This window comes from Euphorbia lathyris, chromosome 6 (assembly GCF_963576675.1).
Source record: "Euphorbia lathyris chromosome 6, ddEupLath1.1, whole genome shotgun sequence".
In the NCBI taxonomy this organism is placed as follows: Eukaryota; Viridiplantae; Streptophyta; class Magnoliopsida; order Malpighiales; family Euphorbiaceae; genus Euphorbia; species Euphorbia lathyris.
Window position 1 is genome coordinate 6,083,958 of NC_088915.1, and position 19,058 is coordinate 6,103,015.

General features: G+C 37.4%; 1 protein-coding gene across 2 annotated transcripts; it reads left to right on the plus strand.

Annotated features, from left to right (window-relative positions):
- The first annotated feature begins 6,736 nt into the window (after positions 1-6,736).
- On the plus strand, positions 6,737-17,080 carry LOC136232284 (putative transcription elongation factor SPT5 homolog 1). 2 transcript variants are annotated; one of them, XM_066021344.1, is made up of 22 exons: positions 6,737-7,643; positions 9,210-9,451; positions 9,558-9,704; positions 9,809-9,967; positions 10,045-10,128; positions 10,410-10,480; positions 10,574-10,925; positions 11,031-11,186; positions 11,282-11,379; positions 11,484-11,532; positions 11,607-11,759; positions 11,844-11,987; positions 12,387-12,477; positions 12,579-12,740; positions 12,825-12,873; positions 13,003-13,094; positions 13,221-13,299; positions 14,019-14,073; positions 14,177-14,261; positions 14,345-14,488; positions 14,739-14,836; positions 16,786-17,080. In XM_066021344.1, the coding sequence occupies exons 1-22, from the start codon at positions 7,325-7,327 to the stop codon at positions 17,029-17,031; spliced, it is 3,075 nt and encodes a 1,024-aa protein (XP_065877416.1). In that variant the 5' UTR covers positions 6,737-7,324; the 3' UTR covers positions 17,032-17,080. The 2 variants fall into 2 exon arrangements, with proteins under 2 accessions (XP_065877416.1, XP_065877417.1); XM_066021345.1 differs by having other exon boundaries at positions 7,330-7,643; positions 9,179-9,451.
- Positions 17,081-19,058: the final 1,978 nt, after the last annotated feature.

Sequence of the window (19,058 nt, forward strand, 5' to 3'; positions counted from 1 at the left end):
TACGGGTGAGGCGAATTTATATAACAAAACTCTATGAAGTGATGTGGATGCGATAAGTTATAACTATGACAAATAACGACTTCTAATGTTTATACGGTTGATGGTTTGCTCTTGCAAAGACGACTACGTGTAGTGTAACCGACCCGTGAAGTACTTAGACTACGTGGTTCCTAGTCAAGGCGTGTCTAATGCTTGGGACCAGAAATTAGGGCCCGTAAGTTCCGTGGCTTGTCAATTCCTACTGTTTCCGGTTCGTCACTTTCGGTAAGGCAACACCTATATGAATCCCTAAAGATAGCCCGAATGGCGTCGGAAATCGCGTTCTCCTACACAATAATCAATTATGAATATCAAAACAAGTAGCAAACATCAACACATATATAGAAAAGAAGATTATGAATCATAGATTATAAATATGAAGAATGTAAATATGAATTACAACCAAGCCTAGTACATAGGATGAGTTCAAGCTAATTAGCAAGTGAAAAGGGAAGAATCCACTCTCAGAACTAGCTAACCGGACTCAAACCGTCTCTTAGGACTTGGATGGTGGAGCTTTCGAGCTTGGTGCACGGAAATGGAGTGGAACTTTGATGGAATGCCGGAATCAACGAACAAGCTCTCAAGGTGGAAGAGTTTGGCTATATAAAGCCTAAAACAAAATCTAAAACTACAAATGACAAGAATTATAAGGTGTCTAAGATATGTATGGTGTATATATGGTGTCCCTAAATGAGTGCTAGTCACTCTTATTTATACACATCAAGCTAGGGGTAAAATTGTAATTCCACAAGGTGCAAGCATGTAGGAACATGATTTTGTGCAGAAATCCCATAATACGCCTCGCATAGGGTGTGGAACGCCCCGCGTGTTTGCCCATTCCGTCAGAAATCTCCTGCATGTGGACCAATTCCAGATCTTGTTGTCTCAAACACGCCCCGCGTAGACTGGGATGCGCCTCGCGTGTTTGAGTTTCTGAGTTTTTATTGCTTGAATTGGGTCCTTTACGCCGTGCATAGCTGAAGCACGCCCCGCGTAAATGTGTCTCTGAGCTTTTTGCATTGAAGAACTTCCTTACACGCCCCGCGTGTAAGGTGGTACGTCCCGCGTATGGATAGTTGACTCGGGGAGACCATGCAGTCTGACTTTCAGGATTAGGCTAATCATTTCTGACATATGTTCCACGCCCCGCGTATGGTGGTACACGCCTCGCGTGTTGATGACTAGATCCCACGTGGTGCCTGCGGATAAGTCAATTATTTCTGATCCAATGTTTCACGCCTCGCGTGAGGAGTGATGCGCCTCGCGTGTGTGGGTAGATTTTCACTTCTTGCTCGTACCTGAAATACAATTCTCGGGAGCCGAGTTAGCCTGACATTTTATTTACTAATATTAATAAAAAATACAGAAAATTAACCGAAAGTACGGAATTTATTTTTATTTCGTTATTTTATTAAAACACTCTATTTTTGTAATTAAACTTATTTATTTCTTCTAAAATTAACCCGTAAATCACGCTAAAAGATAGGGGTAAAATACCCCTATCATGTGTTTGAGCTCCTGGCGTTTTATTGCTCGAAATACATCGTGTACGCCATGCGCATTCCAAAACACGCCTCGCGTACTGATAGTTGACTTAGGAGACAATGCAGTCTGACCTTCAGGATTATGCTAATCATTTCTGACATATGTCGTACGCCTCGCGCATGGTGGTATACGCCTCGCGTATTGATGGCTAGCTCCCACGTGGTGCCTGTGGATAAGTCAATTATTTCTGACTTGATGTTTCACGCCCCGCGTGAGGAATGATACGCCCCGCGTATCTTGGTATATTTTCACTCCTTGATCATACCTGAAATACAGTTCTTGAGAGTCGAGTTAGCTTGACGTTTTATTTAAGCAAAAATAAGGAAAATTAACCGAAAGTTCGGGATTTATTTTTATTTTGTTATTTTATTAAAACACTCTATTTTTATAATTAAACTTATTTATTTCTTCCAAAATTGAACCGTAAATCACGCTAAAAGATAGGGGTAAAATACCCCTATCAAACCTCCTCGGACTTTAAAGTTTTACTTGTCCTCAAGTAAAAGAAATCGAAAGACAAGGGATTGAGATTATTGAGAAACAAACCGTCGGTTGGTTTTACCAAGTGCGTGATTTCAAAGTTACAGTTTTATGCAAAGTTTTCGGTAAATACCTACGCAAACAATCGAGTGGCCAAAACTTAATTGAAACCTCCATGATCAAAATTAATAGGCAATATTAACGGGGGTTGATTATCTTTTGAGAACCCGATAGTACCTCACCAATGGATTTCACTCTTACGCTCAAACTTTGGTGGGTCGGTGTTTTAGCACTCTTTTTTGCACTTACCCGAGATCACTTTGAGTTTGCATTTTCATCCGGGTTTTTCCCTCCTATGTTATGGTTTAGACAATATTAAAAATGAACCCGGAGGGGGGTTGTAATGTGGGTGGCTTTTTAGTGGTTAATTTTTGAAAACTCGAGTTTAAATACCATTTTGATGATTGCACCGTATTTTATTTTGGCCTTGGTAAGTTTGTAAAATATAACTCGAAATTGCTCGGGTGGAGCTTAAGAATGCCTTTTTGCTCTTTATTGTCTTTTCTTTTTCTTTTTGTTTTGAGAGCGGCACAAAAATGATTTCGAGAGTTTAAGGTGCTTATTTATCAAGGCCTAGGCTTATTTGGGTGCGAATTGATTTTGTTGGTATTTAAACAAGAGGAAAAAGAGGGTTAATTGTTAAAAGGGTATTAACAAAGAAAAGTTGGTTAGTAGGCTCAAGGGGGTTTCCTAGAGGTTGATAAAAACGAGAAAAATAAATCAAGAAAAGAATTAAACTAGGTGGGCTCGTTTTATCATCTATTGCCATTTTAACCAAAATAGGTGTACTTAACCCGGTATTAGATGCAAACTCTATGAGTCGAGTGTAGTCAAAACCCTCGAAAAATTGTGAAAGAATTAGAGTTCTCGTACGAACTCTTTTAGGCTCAAAATTACCTCACAAAATTTTGGGTTTAAATTGTGTACTATCGAGTCTTCGCTAAACTTTCAAACATCCCGTTTTATTGCCTTTTTAAATTTCATTATGGAGATGACATGTGGGTTAGGACTCAATGCTTTTGTTTAGTATAAACCTAGGCTTTGCATAAATTCTAGGACTTCAAAATTAAGACTAAAATTTCTCACTAAAACCGATCCTTTGTGTTCCGACGGTATTTACCTTTAACGACAAATAACGGAACTTTAGCTAATTCCCGAGGGAGGGTAGTGTGTCGGAAAAAATTAAAGAATCAATGAATTAGTTTAATTATTTTGTTGTTTATTTTTTTTCTTTTTTTTTTATTTTTGTTTTTGTTAGTGCAAAACAAACGTTAAATGCGGGGTTGCACGGCCCTCCACGTTATTAAAATGACGTCTATTCCAATGACGTCGTAAAAGAAGAGAAAAACAAAAACAAAAATAGATGTGAAATTAAAATGAGACCCTTTAAGCTTTGGTCCTACGCGAGGCGTGCCCAATGGGGCGCGTCGCGTAGGAGGTGCATTTTGAGCTCTTTGTGGGCAGAGACTCAAATACGCGGGGCGCATTAAGAGGGACGCCCCGCATGTTTGAGTTTCTGGGCTGAGAACACACGAAAAATGGTGATCACGCGGGGCGTAAAAGGGGGTACGCCCTGCGTGAAAGATGCATTTTAGGCCGATTTTGGCCAGAGGCTCAGATGCGCGGGGCGTGATGGCGTGCACGCCCCGCGTGAGCTATTTGGATTCGTATGAGATTTGTTTTTCTTTTGATTTTTTTGGCTTTAGGTGAGCATAAACGAAAAACAATACGGGAAGTAAAATGCGATAAATAAAGGCTTGGGAATGAAGACTTCCCTTATTCGAGCTTGGGTTGCCGCCCAAGAAGCGCTACTTTAGAGTCGGTGAGCTCGACTTAGAATTTCCCCCTAGGTGTATGCTTCCATTCGCGTGAGAAATTCAAATTCCTGAATAAACAACCCGTACCTGCAAAACGGGTTGTTAGTCTCAACAAAAATTAATAAAAACCAAAAACTATATTTAAAGAAATTAATGAAGAGTTTAGTTTGCTCCCTTTTTGACTCCTTTGGTAGTTCAAAAAGAGTGAAATATTCCGAGGTAGAAGGAACCTCAAAGTCTTCTAGTTTTGGATTCATTTCCATGGGTCCGCACACAACCGGCTCATCGATGTCCGTTTCCTCATAACTGAGGCAACCTTCATTACTTGGGGAATCCTCTTGAGAAAACTCAATAAACTCGAGCTTTCCATTTTGACCAACCAGATTGGTATCTCGAATTGATTCGTCCGCGGCTGAATCAAGAGGAGACTTAAATCTGGCAAGTAGATTTCCCAAATCCCTACAATATGCCTCACTGTTAGATAATCTTTCATGAATGTCTTTAAGCATAGAAATTACCACATCGAATTGTGAGGTTGATTGTTGGTGCGAACATTCGTCATCCATGAGGTCGTCCCACAAATGACGACTACGAGACATCATACCATGAAACAAATCATTAGTAACAACAAGAAACAAAACAAATTATTCACAGAAAGAAAGTAATATCTACAAATGCTTAGACTAACAATAAAACGCTTTTGTCCAATATTGCAAGAAATTATAAATCCCCGGCAACGGCGCCAAAAACTTGATGCGTGCCGTCTAGCGTAGTGTTTTCTGAATGTATCGTGATGTGAATGTGCTATAGGTATGGATGTGATCTTTCTAAATGCTCTATCTTTACTAGACGTCACTACTTAGGGGCAAGTGTACCCCGTCGTATCAAGTAATAATCCGGTTAAGACCGGGTATCGAATCCACGGGATTTATAACTACAAGTATTAAACGACTCGGTTCTATATGTATCTAAGCGGTGAATACTTTAGGTTGGGTTGAGGGATAACTACAAACTATTCCTAAACTATAGGTGAGACAGATTTATGTAATGGAGAACTCCACGGAATGATATGGGTGACGATAAGTTATAACTATAATAAGCAATAGCTCCGAATATATTCGATTGACGATTTACTCTTGCAAAGACGACTACGTGTAGTTCGACCGATCCGTGAAGTACTTAGACTACGTGATTCCTAGTCAAGGCGTGTCTAATGCTGGGGATCAGAAACTAGGGCCCGTAAGTTCCGTGGCTTGTCAATTCCTACGGTTTCCGGAGCGTCACTTCTGGTAAGGCAACACCTATATGAATCCCTAAAGATAGCTCGAATGGCGTCGGAAATCGCGTTCCCCTACACAATAATCAATTACGAATATCAAAACAAGCAATAAACATCAACACGGATATAGAAACGGAAATTGCAAATCATATATTATAAATATGGAAAGAGTAAATGCGGAATACAACCAAGCCTAGTACATAGGAAGAGTGCAAGCTAGTTAGCAAGTAAAGAGGGAAGAATCGGCCCTCGGAACTAGCTAACCGGACTCAAGGCCGCCTCTTAGGTCTTGGAGGTGGAACTCTCGAGCTTGGTGGACGAGGATGGAACGGAACTTCGACGGAATGACGGATTACACGAACAAGCTCTCGAGGAGGTAGAGTTTTATTACATAAGAAAAACTGAATCTAAAACTATATCAAAATCTCTATATATCTATCTATGTAAAAGTAGTGTCTCCAAAAGTATATCCAAAACTTAAGGTTAAGCTCCTATTTATACACATCAAGCTAGGGTAAAGTTGTAAATTCACAAGATACAAGCATGGAACAACATCATTTTCTTCAGAATTCCCATGTTACGCCTCGCGTATGGTGGAGTACGCCCTGCGTATTGGCCCATTCCTTCAATAATTTCCTGCATGTGGACCCAAATCGGATCTTGTTGTCTCAACCACGCCCCGCGTATAGTGATATGCGCCGCGCGTGTTTGAGCTCTTGGCGTTTTATTGCTCGAAATACACCGTGTACGCCCTGCGCATTCCAAAACACGCCTCGCGTACTGATAGTTGACTTAGGAGACAATGCAGTCTGACCTTCAGGATTAGGCTAATCATTTCTGACATATGTCGTACGCCTCGCGCATGGTGGTATACGCCTCGCGTATTGATGACTAGATCCCACGTGGTGCCTGTGGATAAGTCAATTATTTCTGACTTGATGTTTCACGCCCCGCGTGAGGAATGATACGCCCCGCGTATCTTGGTATATTTTCACTCCTTGCTCATACCTGAAATACAGTTCTTGAGAGCCGAGTTAGCTTGACGTTTTATTTAAGCAAAAATAAGGAAAATTAACCGAAAGTTCGGGATTTATTTTTATTTCGTTATTTTATTAAAACACTCTATTTTTGTAATTAAACTTATTTATTTCTTCCAAAATTGAATCGTAAATCACGCTAAAAGATAGGGGTACAATACCCCTATCAGTCATCAAAACCAAACCGACCAATATTATCGATATTTTTTAATACTTAAAACCGAAACCGAACCTAATAGACCGAAAACCAAACCAAAAAAACTAAAATTCATTTATTCGATAAGTTATTTCAGTTTAGTTCGGTTTTTAAACGTTCATACTTTACCATTATCTTTATTCCAATAGAATTCCAAACAACACGTTAGTATATTATTATTTTTTTTTTTATGAATTAATGAATTGTATTAATTATTATAAATCAAAAGCCAAAAGGCTAACCATCGAGCCTAGAGGTATATTGGTTACAATCGTTTAATAACCTTGGATCGCATGCCATATTTCCCAACAATCAGCTAGGGTTAAACCAATGTCGGAAAAATATTTTTCAGGCTCCTGACGCAACGCTTCAATACAAACTTCCTCCTCTTCTCTTTCCTTTATCCAACTGAGTGCCTCTCGGCACGAGATAGCTTCGGCTGTAATTGGTGCGAATTTTCCTTGGAATCTCTGATATCTAGCAGCCACAAAATGCCCCTCACTGAATAACCGCCCCAATTCATTCCAATAAATCCAGCGTCCCGCTGAACCGCTGCGTCGAAGTTCAATTTCAGACCTGAGTGGGGACAGCTCCAGCGTTCCTGGTGGCGGTGATTAGCTGCTGTTATTTGCACCTGATCCAAAACCATTGCCGATCTCCACGACTTCAGAAATTCGTCTGCTCGTCCAGCCAAGTGGACTGGTGGCGTGAACACAGTACCTTATAATTATTTACCATCTTATTTTCGCGATATAAAAACAGCGAATCAGACCTTTGATTCATACATCTTTAACGCACACCGAAACTAAAAATAGCGAATCAGACCTTTGATTCATACATCTACAACGCACACCGAAATTTGCAAGCTATGCCTCGTCGCAGAGACGACGACGACGAGCAGGAGCTCGATGCAGAAGGTGAGGAATACGAACAGCTGATGGACGAGGAAGAAGAGGAAGAGGAGGAAAATAGAGGCGCTTCTCGCAGGAAGAGACGGAGATCAGATTTTATAGACGATGTTGCTGAAGAGGACGACGAAGAGGAGGAAGAAGAAGATGACGATGAAGAGTATGCTGGAGGTAGACGGAGGCAGAAACCTAAGAGAAGGTCTGGGACTCAGTTCTTTGACCTCGAGGCAGAAGTCGATAGTGATGATGAGGAGGAGGATGAGGAGGATATCGACAACGGTAAGGGTCCTTTTTCTGTGTGCGTTTGGTTTCTTCATTTGTTTTGCATTGATGAATGTGGCACGAAATTAATCCATAATTTGGTTGAGAAAACTTGATTGATTTATGTACATGTTGAAAGTCACTGTGGGAATGGAATTCTGGATTTAGAGAGAGCAAAAGCTATGCATGCATATAGGAATGAAACATGCGTTTGATGGATGTGCTCAAGCTGAAAAGCAATCTACTTAATATTGAATACTAGAAGAACATAGAATATCTGGATATAAAAGTTGGTGTTTGATGTATGAGGGCTATATACCATCTTTCATAGAATATCTAGCAATCAATGTATTGATGTAATAATCTCTTACTGTGTTGTTGGCTAACTGACACTTGGAGAGTTACTGTTTTATTGGGATTTAGATGGAGGGGATCTGAACGTACTCGTTTTTCTTTTGGAAAATTTTGTACCCTTGAATAACCTCATGTTTTAGTAGCATGAAAACTCTATGTCTTGATTGAAACATATTTGATTGCCAAAGAAATCCTTTAAACATAAAAACTAGCTTGCAAATATTTTTTTCTTGGTCAAATATAGTGTTAATGTATTTCTAGACTATATGTTTGTGTATCTAATTTAAGTATCTATGCATCAACCACTATTTAGTATATGAAGACATTCCTTATTAAAGATTTAGGGCAATCGGTTGTTGTCAAAGAGTTCGTGTATGATACTATCAGAGTCTTTGAGGTCTATGGAAGAAGAGTTCACTGAATTTATGTCCCAAAATTATTATTACCAAGTCTAATGGCTTCATCCCGGCATAATATGCTTTATGGAAGTGTGCATATTTCCAAGTATAGCATAATGGGCTGTGTGTAAATTGTAAATATGGTAGTTTGGGGGGAATTGGTTACTTATCCTTGTTCTGCATCTCTTATGCCTTCTTTTTGTCTTTATGTACTGTCTTCTGTCATTTTTTTTTCTTTAAACAGCTGCTTCTCTATCCATATGTTGATTATTTCCTGTTCTGTCATTTTGAATATTTAGCTTCTCTACGTTGAGTTTCTGAGGGTCATATTATTCCTGAAGATGGTATATTCACTGGGTCCTTTTGTTAGTATTTCAACATTTTTGTTTTACCAGGTAGCAACTATTGGCAAGGTACTAAATTATTATTGTTATAGTATTGCCATAGTAGTAATATTGGCATATCAATGTTCTTAAGTCTTCAATTTAATCTTTGTTGGTTGAATACTTGAATCCAAGGACTACTTTTTATGTTTCTGTACTTCCATTTCTTGTTCATCTGATTATGCTGTGAGTTGGTTGCCTGTACGATTTAAGCATGGATATTACAATTTCCATATGCTGGTTATGTTAATTTATTTAACTGTTCTTAAGGTCAGTTTTGCATGATCAGTTAATGTACTTGACGAAATTATAGTGGACAAGCTTTAATAAATGAAAAAATATATCCTTTTCTTGGTTAATGTGGGGCTATTTTGAGATTGTATCTCACATTTAATTTTCTCTTTGTGGCTTGGGATAGCAAAGCCTGAGGTTCATATATATGCGTGCAGATTTTATAGTTGATAATGGAACTGATCTACCTGAGGAGGGTGATGGTAGAAGGGGTCATCGAAGGCCTCCAATGCTTTCTCGGGAGGATGAGCAGGAAGATATTGCGGCGCTTGAGAAAAGCATTCAAGAGAGGTATGCAAGATCAAGTCACACGGAATATGATGAAGAGACAACTGAAGTGGAGCAACAAGCTCTTCTTCCATCTGTTCGGGATCCGAAGTTGTGGATGGTGAAATGTGCGGTATGATTTTTCAGATTTGTTCTTTTACACTCCCTTAGCATTGCCACCTGAATGCAAAAGGCTTCCTATGTATATATTCATTAACTTGTCTTTTGTTGTATATCAGATTGGTCGGGAAAGGGAAACAGCCGTTTGCTTAATGCAAAAGTATATTGATAAAGGACCAGAGTTGCAAATCAGGTCTGTTGTTGCTCTTGATCATCTCAAGAACTTTTTGTATATTGAAGCGGACAAGGAAGCCCATGTGAGGGAGGTATGCCTTGTATATCAGGCTTAACCATGTTTATGAAATGCAGCTTTGATTTTTGCAGATAACATATCTTAAATGGTTGACTTACATATTTTCTGCTTCATCAGGCTTGTAAAGGTCTGCGCAATATTTATGCCCAGAAAATAATGCTTGTTCCAATTAAAGAAATGACTGATGTTCTCTCAGTTGAAAGTAAAGCATTAGATCTTTCAAGGGATACCTGGGTCAGAATGAAGATTGGGACTTATAAAGGGGATCTTGCCAAAGTATGATTTATAACTTCTGTTTTCATGTTTTCTTGAATATTATTTTCTAAGAATTATTTCTTTTTCACTTTCTGAAGGTGGTAGATGTAGATAATGTGCGTCAGAGAGTCACTGTGAAATTAATCCCAAGGATTGATCTGCAAGCTCTTGCAAATAAACTGGTATATTTGCAATTCAATCATGTTCTATATAGTTTTTATGTTGATCCTTTTGTTTGGATATGGACATGTCTTATTATCTTTTGATATTGAATTTTGCCTTCATAAATTGTATTAAATATTAATTCTGTTTTCGGAGAATTACAGGAAAATGCCATTTGATTCACTAATTTACTTGCTAGTTTATCCATTTGTCTGCTCAAGGAGTGTAACAGCCTGGGTTTCCTTGTTTTCTTTTGTATTCGTAAGATATTTTAGATTTTATTGTTTGCAAATTTTTATAGGAAGGCAGGGAGGTTGCGAAAAAGAAGGCATTTGTCCCCCCGCCACGTTTTATGAATACAGATGAAGCTAGGTAATTCTGGTTTAACATTCTCTTTGCAAAATTATTCTACTGAAAGTCTGTTAAAAAGTAATTGATCTTGTTTTTTTATAATGTACTTCTCAGGGAACTACATATTCGTGTAGAACGAAGAAGAGATCATATGACTGGTGACTATTTTGAAAATGTTGGTGGGATGTTGTTTAAAGATGGTTTCTTGTATAAAGCAGTGTCGATGAAGTCAATAAGTGCCCAGAATATAAAACCAACTTTTGATGAACTTGAAAAGTTTCGAACACCTGGAGAGAATGGTCAAAGTGACGTGGGCAGTCTGTTATTTGCAAACAGAAAGAAAGGTCACTTTGTAAAGGGTGATGCAGTGATAATTGTCAAGGGAGATTTGAAAAACCTCAAGGGATGGGTCGAGAAAGTTGATGAAGAAAATGTGCATATCAGGCCTGAAATGAAGGATCTTCCGGTAAGGATTATTGGAAGAGATCTTTCAGGTTATCAAACTATTTGTTAATGATCATTTAAAAGTGCTTGGTTTTCAGTTAATTGATAAGCCATTATTGATTGTCAGAGAACTATAGCCGTGAATGAAAAGGAGCTTTGCAAGTACTTTGAACCAGGTAATCATGTGAAGGTTGTCACAGGTACCCAGGAGGGTGCTACTGGCATGGTAGTTAAGGTTGAGCAGCATGTTCTCATCATTCTATCAGATACAACTAAGGAACATGTAAGTGATAATTTTCTTGTATGACTCGAGTACCTGTCAGATGTCATTTTGACTGGAAAAGTAACTTATGAAAATAATATAAATCTCATCTTTAGATCCGTGTGTTTGCTGACGATGTTGTGGAAAGCTCAGAGGTAACTACTGGTATTACCAAAATTGGGGAGTATGAGCTACATGATCTTGTGCAGTTGGAGTAAGTGTTTGTTCAAGAAGACAAGAAACCATTCTTGCTTATCTGTTTATATTGTATGTGTCTTCTATGCGGTTAGATAGTTACTGGTTTAGTATATGATGCAGTGATTTGAGCTTTGGTGTAATTATACGAGTAGAAAGTGAAGCCTTTCAGGTGAGGATTTCAATTCAAGTTATGTGTTTATGTATAACTGTAAATCCTGCTCAAATGTCTTGATTTACTTTCAGGTTCTCAAGGGAGTTCCAGAGAGACCTGAGGTTGCTCTTGTTAGATTGAGAGAAATAAAGCGCAAGGTTGACAAGAAATTCAATGTGCAAGATCGGCACAAAAATACCATAGCAGTGAAGGATGTTGTTAAAATCATTGATGGTCCTTGCAAAGTGAGATTTTTAGTAAAATTTTCTCTCTTCCTTTCTCTTCTTTTCTTCTGGGTAGTTCACCTTCCATCTTGCTTATCCTGTTAGGGGAAACAAGGCCCTGTAGAACACATATGCGGAGGAGTATTATTCATCTATGATCGTCATCATCTTGAACATGCTGGATTTATTTGCGTTAAATCCCATTCTTGTATTGTTGTGGGAGGAAGACGAGGCAACGGCGATAGAAATGTAAGTATTTTGTGATTGTATTTGTGGATGAAAAGGCAATTTATTGGTTACTTCTCTTGGAGGCTGAACGTTTTGCATAGATTTTGTATTATATTTGTACAGAGTAAATAAAAGTTTGTAGCTATCTTAATATAATAGTTGTTCAAAATTTAAGTCAGTGGAGTTTTTTTTTTTTTGAAGATGGTCAGTGCAGTTATAATAACCTTATTTCATTGTTTTTTCTAGAATCTTCTTCTAATGAATCTCCTAGATTTGGCTTAGAAATATATTTTGTGATTTATGACGTTATCCTTTTGGTTGAAGTCTCCTGAATCCTGATATCATTGAGTTCATAAAATGATCAAGATAAATCTGAAATAATTGGTAACTTACCTTCAGTTTGTGCTTGCATGAATTCAGGGTAATTCCCTCTCAAGATTTTCCAGTTTAAAAGCTCCCCCGCGTATTCCTCCATCACCAGGGAGGTTTCAGAGAGGAGCTCCAATGGAGTGTAAGTTCTTATAATATCTTCAGGCAGATGTTTATATTTCATATTATTGCTAATCTGCTTAAGAATAAATTTGATCGTGAAGTTCCAATTCAATGTCACAGCTGGAGGAAGGCATAGAGGTGGAAGAGGAAGGCATGATGCTTTACTTGGCACCACAATAAAGATACGCCAGGGTCCTTTCAAGGGCTACCGTGGGCGGGTTAAAGAGATAAAAGGCCAATCGGTTCGAGTTGAGTTGGAGTCTCAAATGAAGGTTATTTTAGGCAAGTCATTATCTATCGATGAGGCATTTTTAGCTCGGTGGTTTAGTTGATTTGCTTGATGACTAGTTTATTTTGTTTCTGCAGTTGATCGCAATAACATTTCTGACAATGTCGTCGTATCCACCCCACACCGGTAGTTAACAGCTCACCTTTATATATATGCACACACACACACACATATTTATATATATATATATATTTGAAGTATATTTGGTATTTATTCAATATTTTTATATCCTATCTTTTTATATGCATTGACCAGTGAATCTCGGTATGGTATGGGAAGTGAAACACCCATGCATCCTTCTCGAACTCCAATGCACCCATACATGACTCCAATGAGAGATGCTGGAGGTTTGTAATCCTTGTACTAGTTATTTGCTTGGTTTGGATGTTGGCTGTTTTTGTTAACGTTTAAGAAATTATTATTATGGTCCTAACTTGCCTCTTCCTTATTTCTCTTGCTTTCTACATTTACAGCAACACCTATTCATGATGGCATGAGGACACCAATGCGAGATCGAGCTTGGAATCCTTATGCGCCAATGAGTCCTCCTAGGTTAGGTTTCATAATGAACTTACTATTTCACTTCTTGCCCTATTGCTACTCTTTATGATTTGATAATTAACTTACTATTTCAGTTGTTTCCCGATTGCTACTCTTTATGATTTGATTTGAGTAAGCCTTAAGCTCTGTTTGATAGGTCATTTCTCTGTGATACACATTGATGATTGGCATATTTTTTCTTGGCAAGCACGCATGTCAAATCTTGATATCCAGTGTCAGTTATGAATTTGATTTCGTTTCTGGTTCTATGCATAATTCTGTGGATTACAAGCTTTGGGTATACTGATTTTCTGTATTACTTTGAAAACATGGTCTCATTTTAAGTAGAATGCCCTATAGAAATAGTTTTTTTTTTGGTCATTTGTAATCTGATAAGATAATGCTTTTCTGTATCACTTGAAAAACATGTTTTTTTCTTTTTTATCTAGAATACCCAAATGGTCACATGATTCTTTGGCTTCACTTTCTTACAATCTCTCTTTCCAAAGTGCCTTCAGTTTACCTCCTGCTTATCCTTTCATTAGGACATTGTTATCTCTTTTAATCAGACGTCAGTTTTTTTTTTTTTTCATAGTGATATATTGTGCCAGAAATGAATAATATCTCTTTGCATTAGCGAAGGCTTTAATTATGTCTTATGTACCTTTTCTCATTAGAAAATATTATGTGATTAACTAATAAAAGAATTTTGAAAATTTTAATTAATACAGGGATAATTGGGAAGATTGCAATCCTGCTTCATGGGGGACAAGTCCACAGTATCAGGTTAGGAACTTGGACATACTGTAGCGTGATAAACTGTTCTCGTCATTGAATCCTGTTGTTAATTTCTAATTCCTCCTCCTCCATATGTTCTCTCGCTTTTCAGCCTGGAAGCCCCCCTTCTCGAGCTTATGAAGCTCCAACTCCTGGTGGTAATTATAGTGAAGCTGGCACTCCTAGAGATAGCTATGGTAATTTATCTTCTCAGTTTGAATTGCTAGTACACAACATTAATTTTCAATTTCCCTTTATTAAAAATCTTTTCATATCGTAGCCAATGCACCAAGTCCATATTTGCCGTCAACTCCTGGTGGGCAGCCTATGACTCCAAGTTCGGCAGCCTATCTACCTAGCACTCCTGGAGGGCAACCGATGACACCTGGAACTGGCGGTCTTGATGCCATGTCTCCTGTTATAGGTTTGCCTTGTGCTTTTCAGTGATTTGTTAATTTCATTCATAGCGTTTTTTAAGACTATGCACATGCACGAATACTAAGGAATTATTAGTAATGTGATGTTGGTTGCTACAGCATAAAATGAATATTTTAGTAGCCTGATTATTCATTGACCTTTTTGCGAACTGTAATTTTGTTTTGTTCACTGGTGGTTTGAGTTCATGTGAACTCTCCTTGAGCAAAGTGTGCATTGACATTGATGTCAAATTTCAGGTGGGGACAGTGAAGGACCATGGTTCACGCCGGATATATTGGTTAATGTACGCAAGGGTGCTGATGAGTCTGTTGGTGTTATCAGGGAAGTTCTTCCGGTATGTCCCTATGGAGCTTTTGAAAACTCTTACATACTTTACATCTCTGAGTAGAATGTTAAACAAATCAAAAACTTTAAGATCTCATTCACTGATTTCTACTAAAGGAACACCATTTGGATTTGCTTGGCTATATATAAATCTGGTGAGAAGAGGAACTTTGATGCATTTCATGAACTTTGTACAATTGACATGACTGGAAGAGCAGGATGTTGGGGAATGAATGAGAGGAAAATAAAATAGGTTTTTCCTCCTCTTGGAAGAGGGGAAGTGTAGTATGTGTGCCTTTTATATAAAAGGCAAAAAGCATCATTGGGTCCTTCATCTTTCATTTTTTGGTTCATTAACCCCTTAATCTTTTATTTGGATATATTAAGCTCCTGATCGCAGGCCTTAGCGCCATGACACCCCCGCCATGGCGTGCGCCATTTTGCGCCAAGGGGCAGTTCCCAAAGGCGCACTAAGGCGCGCCTTGGTGAGTTAGGGGTAGTTTTATGGTTTTTTTGACAGTCAAGTGTTCTGAAGGGTCCAAAATGAGAAAAAAACATGAGTGATTAATTTGGAGAGTTTTGATGAGGAGTAGAACTTAGGATTTAGCATAGTTATTAATGGCGCACCTATGGCGCATGGCGTACCAGGCGCAGGCCTTAGTACCATGGGGCTGCCATGGCGAGGCGCAATCGCCATGGCGCGCGCCTGGTGCGCCATTTTGCGCCAAGAGCAGTTGCCAAAGGCGCACCAAGGCGCGCCTTGGCAGTTAGAGGCAGATTTCTGGAATGTTTGGCAGTTAGGAGCAGTTTTTTCTGGAATGTTTGGCAGTTAGGGGCAGTTTTATTAGAAAAATTTGTATTAAAAGAGAGAGAGATTATACATTTATTAGAAGAGAAGAGATTATACGTTTATGATTTGAAGAGGAAGAGACAGTACGTTTATGATTTGAAGAGGAAGAGACAGAGTCATTGTATTTTATAAGAGGAAGAAGTCTAGCAGAAAGAAAACAGTGCGGATTGAAAACACTACCGATTTATTATTCAACTTTATCTTTCTAATATGGAGTTTATTTTGCATTTTAAAATTTATTTATGCTTAAGATATTTTCATAATTTAGTATTCATTGCATTTTTATGTTAGTTTTATAGTTTATAATTTTTAATTTTGAAAGTGCGCCTTGTATGGCGCGCGCCATGCGCCAAGGCTCCAGGACCCCTTGCGCCTTAGTGCGCCATGCGCCTTTAATAACTATGGGATTTAGTATTCAACTTTAGCTTTCTAACATGGGGTTTATTTTGCATTTAAAAACTTATTTATGTTTAATGTTGTCATGATTTAGTATTCATTGCATTTTTATGTTAGTTTTATAGTTTTATAACTTTTGTTTTTGTAAGTGCGCCTTGTCTCTCTATGGCGCGTGCCATCGCCGTGCGCCATGCGCCAAGGCTCCAAGACCCCTAGCACCTTAGTGCGCCATGCGCCTTTAATAACTATGGAAAATAGGTTTTTCCTCCTCTTGGAAGAGGGGAAGTGTAGTATGTGTGCCTTTTATATAAAAACATTGTTACATATCTTTCCTATCCGAACAGGAGAGCGTATTCTTGTTCTATTGGCATTTATCTCTATCGCTTCCCCCCTGTATTTGTCCCCGTTGTTTTTTTCCCCTTTATTATCTCAAATGAAGCTATAGGTTGCTTTTACAGTAAAACCTTTAACAGGAATACACTTGGGACCGGGCTATTTGTATAACAATTGGGAGGTTATTACTAAATAGAGTTGGGTAATAGAGGTTATTACCAAGTTGGGACTGAGTTTTTTTATAACAAAATAGAAGTTATTCATGTATAGAGTATTCCTATATAAAGGTTTTAATGTATTTATTTATTTGAATTGTATGAGATCCGAATAATAAACATTTATGTGTATGAATGGATTAATAATTGGTATACATGGTGCAGGATGGGTCATGTAAGGTAGTCCTTGGATCAAATGGCAATGGTGAAACGATCATGGTTCCTCCCAGCGAAATAGAAACAGTGGTACCTAGGAAATCAGACAAGATAAAGATTATGGGGGGTGTACATCGCGGAGCCACGGGTAAGTTGATTGGGGTGGATGGGACGGATGGAATTGTAAAAGTAGATGATACTCTGGATGTTAAGATTTTAGACATGGTTATACTCGCAAAACTGGCACACTCGTGATTGTTCGTTCTCATTATAAATAAATGAAAAAAATTAATTTGTGTATTAAGATTTCTTTCTTGTGGTTGTTCCCTCTCTTTTCCGTTCTAGCAGAAGTATTTGCTCCATGGATATTACAGTGACCGGATCATTTCGGGACTAAGGCTTTGTTGCATTACATTAGATGAGGACATAGATGTTCTCGCTTGCTTGGGTAGTTGTAATGGGTATAATGAGATGTTTACTTGGTTTGGTTTTCCAAAACGTGGCTTTGTTCCAAAACCTGTTGATTATCATATCTGTCTTTAGCAGTCTCTTAAAGACAGATTTCGTCTCTCTGAAGTGTTGATATGTGTTGAGAGAGAGTTTGGGGGAGGCAAATGGTGGTAATATTTTTTTTTCATGAACCAATGTCCTATTTGCAACGATGGATTAGAGTGTTGTGAAATATAGTCATTCATATAATTACACCAATATACACGTGATGATTAAGAAATAAGTGTAATTAGGATTGTAAATGAGGCGAGTCGCTCATGAACGTGATGAACTTAAGCACGGTGACGCTCGGCTGGAAAGCTTTTGAGCACGCTCGATTATAGGTTCATGAAGAAGTTCGATTATAATGTCTATGAACATGCTAATGAGCAAGTTTCGTTCGATTATTTTAATAATGAACTTAGTTTTGTGTAAAATTTAGCTTTATAGATTCCAAAATTATGTCGTGAACAAGCTTGCGAATAGAACAGGTCAAAGTTCGGTTCAGCTTCGGCTTGATTATAATCCAGTTCGGCTTTGGCTTGATTATAATTCTATGTAAATTGTAGTCGTTCATTTTTACAGGACTTCTGTTATAAACAAATTTATCTTTTCCATTTATAAAATTCACAAATATTAAAAAATTTGTACTCTTTTAGTGCAGAAGAATCACAGCAGGTAATTATCTATTCTATTCTATCGAAAACTATATATTACAAAGTTGTGTTTATGGTCGCAAAATGTATTTGATAGTGACGAAAGTAAATTTTATTTATTGGAATATGATAAGCTAAATATACGTTTATATCTTTAAACGAATATATAAAGTAGTTATAGTGAGATTGGAGACCGAATTAAGGCTAAATGCATATTTATATTTTTAAATTTGCTAACTTCTACCTATTGGCAATGTGAGTATTATTATGTATGATAATTCTTACCATTATACAAAAACGAATTCACACGCTGTTTTTTTTTTCTATATCATGCAAATACTATCTCATCATGTCAATAGACAAAACTTACCAAAATTAAGGGTATAAATATATATTAAGCCTAAATTTAACAATAAATAGGAATTCTATTTTTTGAAGGCTTAATGCCTAGCTTTTTTTTTAAATATGCATTAAGCCGAAATTTAAGATTAAATAGTCAAACCGTTTAATCTTTCTTGTGACATAGTTGATCGAATATAATTTTTTATTAACTTCAGCTTGAAAAAACGTCTTTTAGCAGTAGTTATTGTTCAAGGATCAATAAAAGATTTAATAATTAAAAAAGGATTTCAATTTTTTTTTAAAGTTGTGCGCAATGCAGTTACATTAGACAAAAGAAAATTATATTAAAGACAAAGGAAAACCCTCAACCCAGCACCCCATCCATGTGATTCGAATCCATGACTTCTAAGATCATAGGTAAGTTCTCAACCAAACAGGCTAAGAGCTTCACCACTAAAAAAGGATCTCAATTTGAAATATTAAAAAAATAAGAATAAAACTAAATAATAAATTAAAATTTAACAAACATTAAAGTGTTAGCAAACATTCAAATTACAAATTAAATTTGATAAAAAAATTAATTATAAAAATTATATAATAATAATAAAATTAAAAACAAAACATATATAAAAAATAAAGAGAAAAGAACTTTATTATTATTAAGAAAAGCAGGAATACATAGAAAATGAGAACCAAAACATACAAATTCAAGAATCAAACTTCCACTCTCACAAACACTTCCACTACGTTTTTATCATTCCGCCTAACACTACATTTTGTTATAAATCCAAGTCT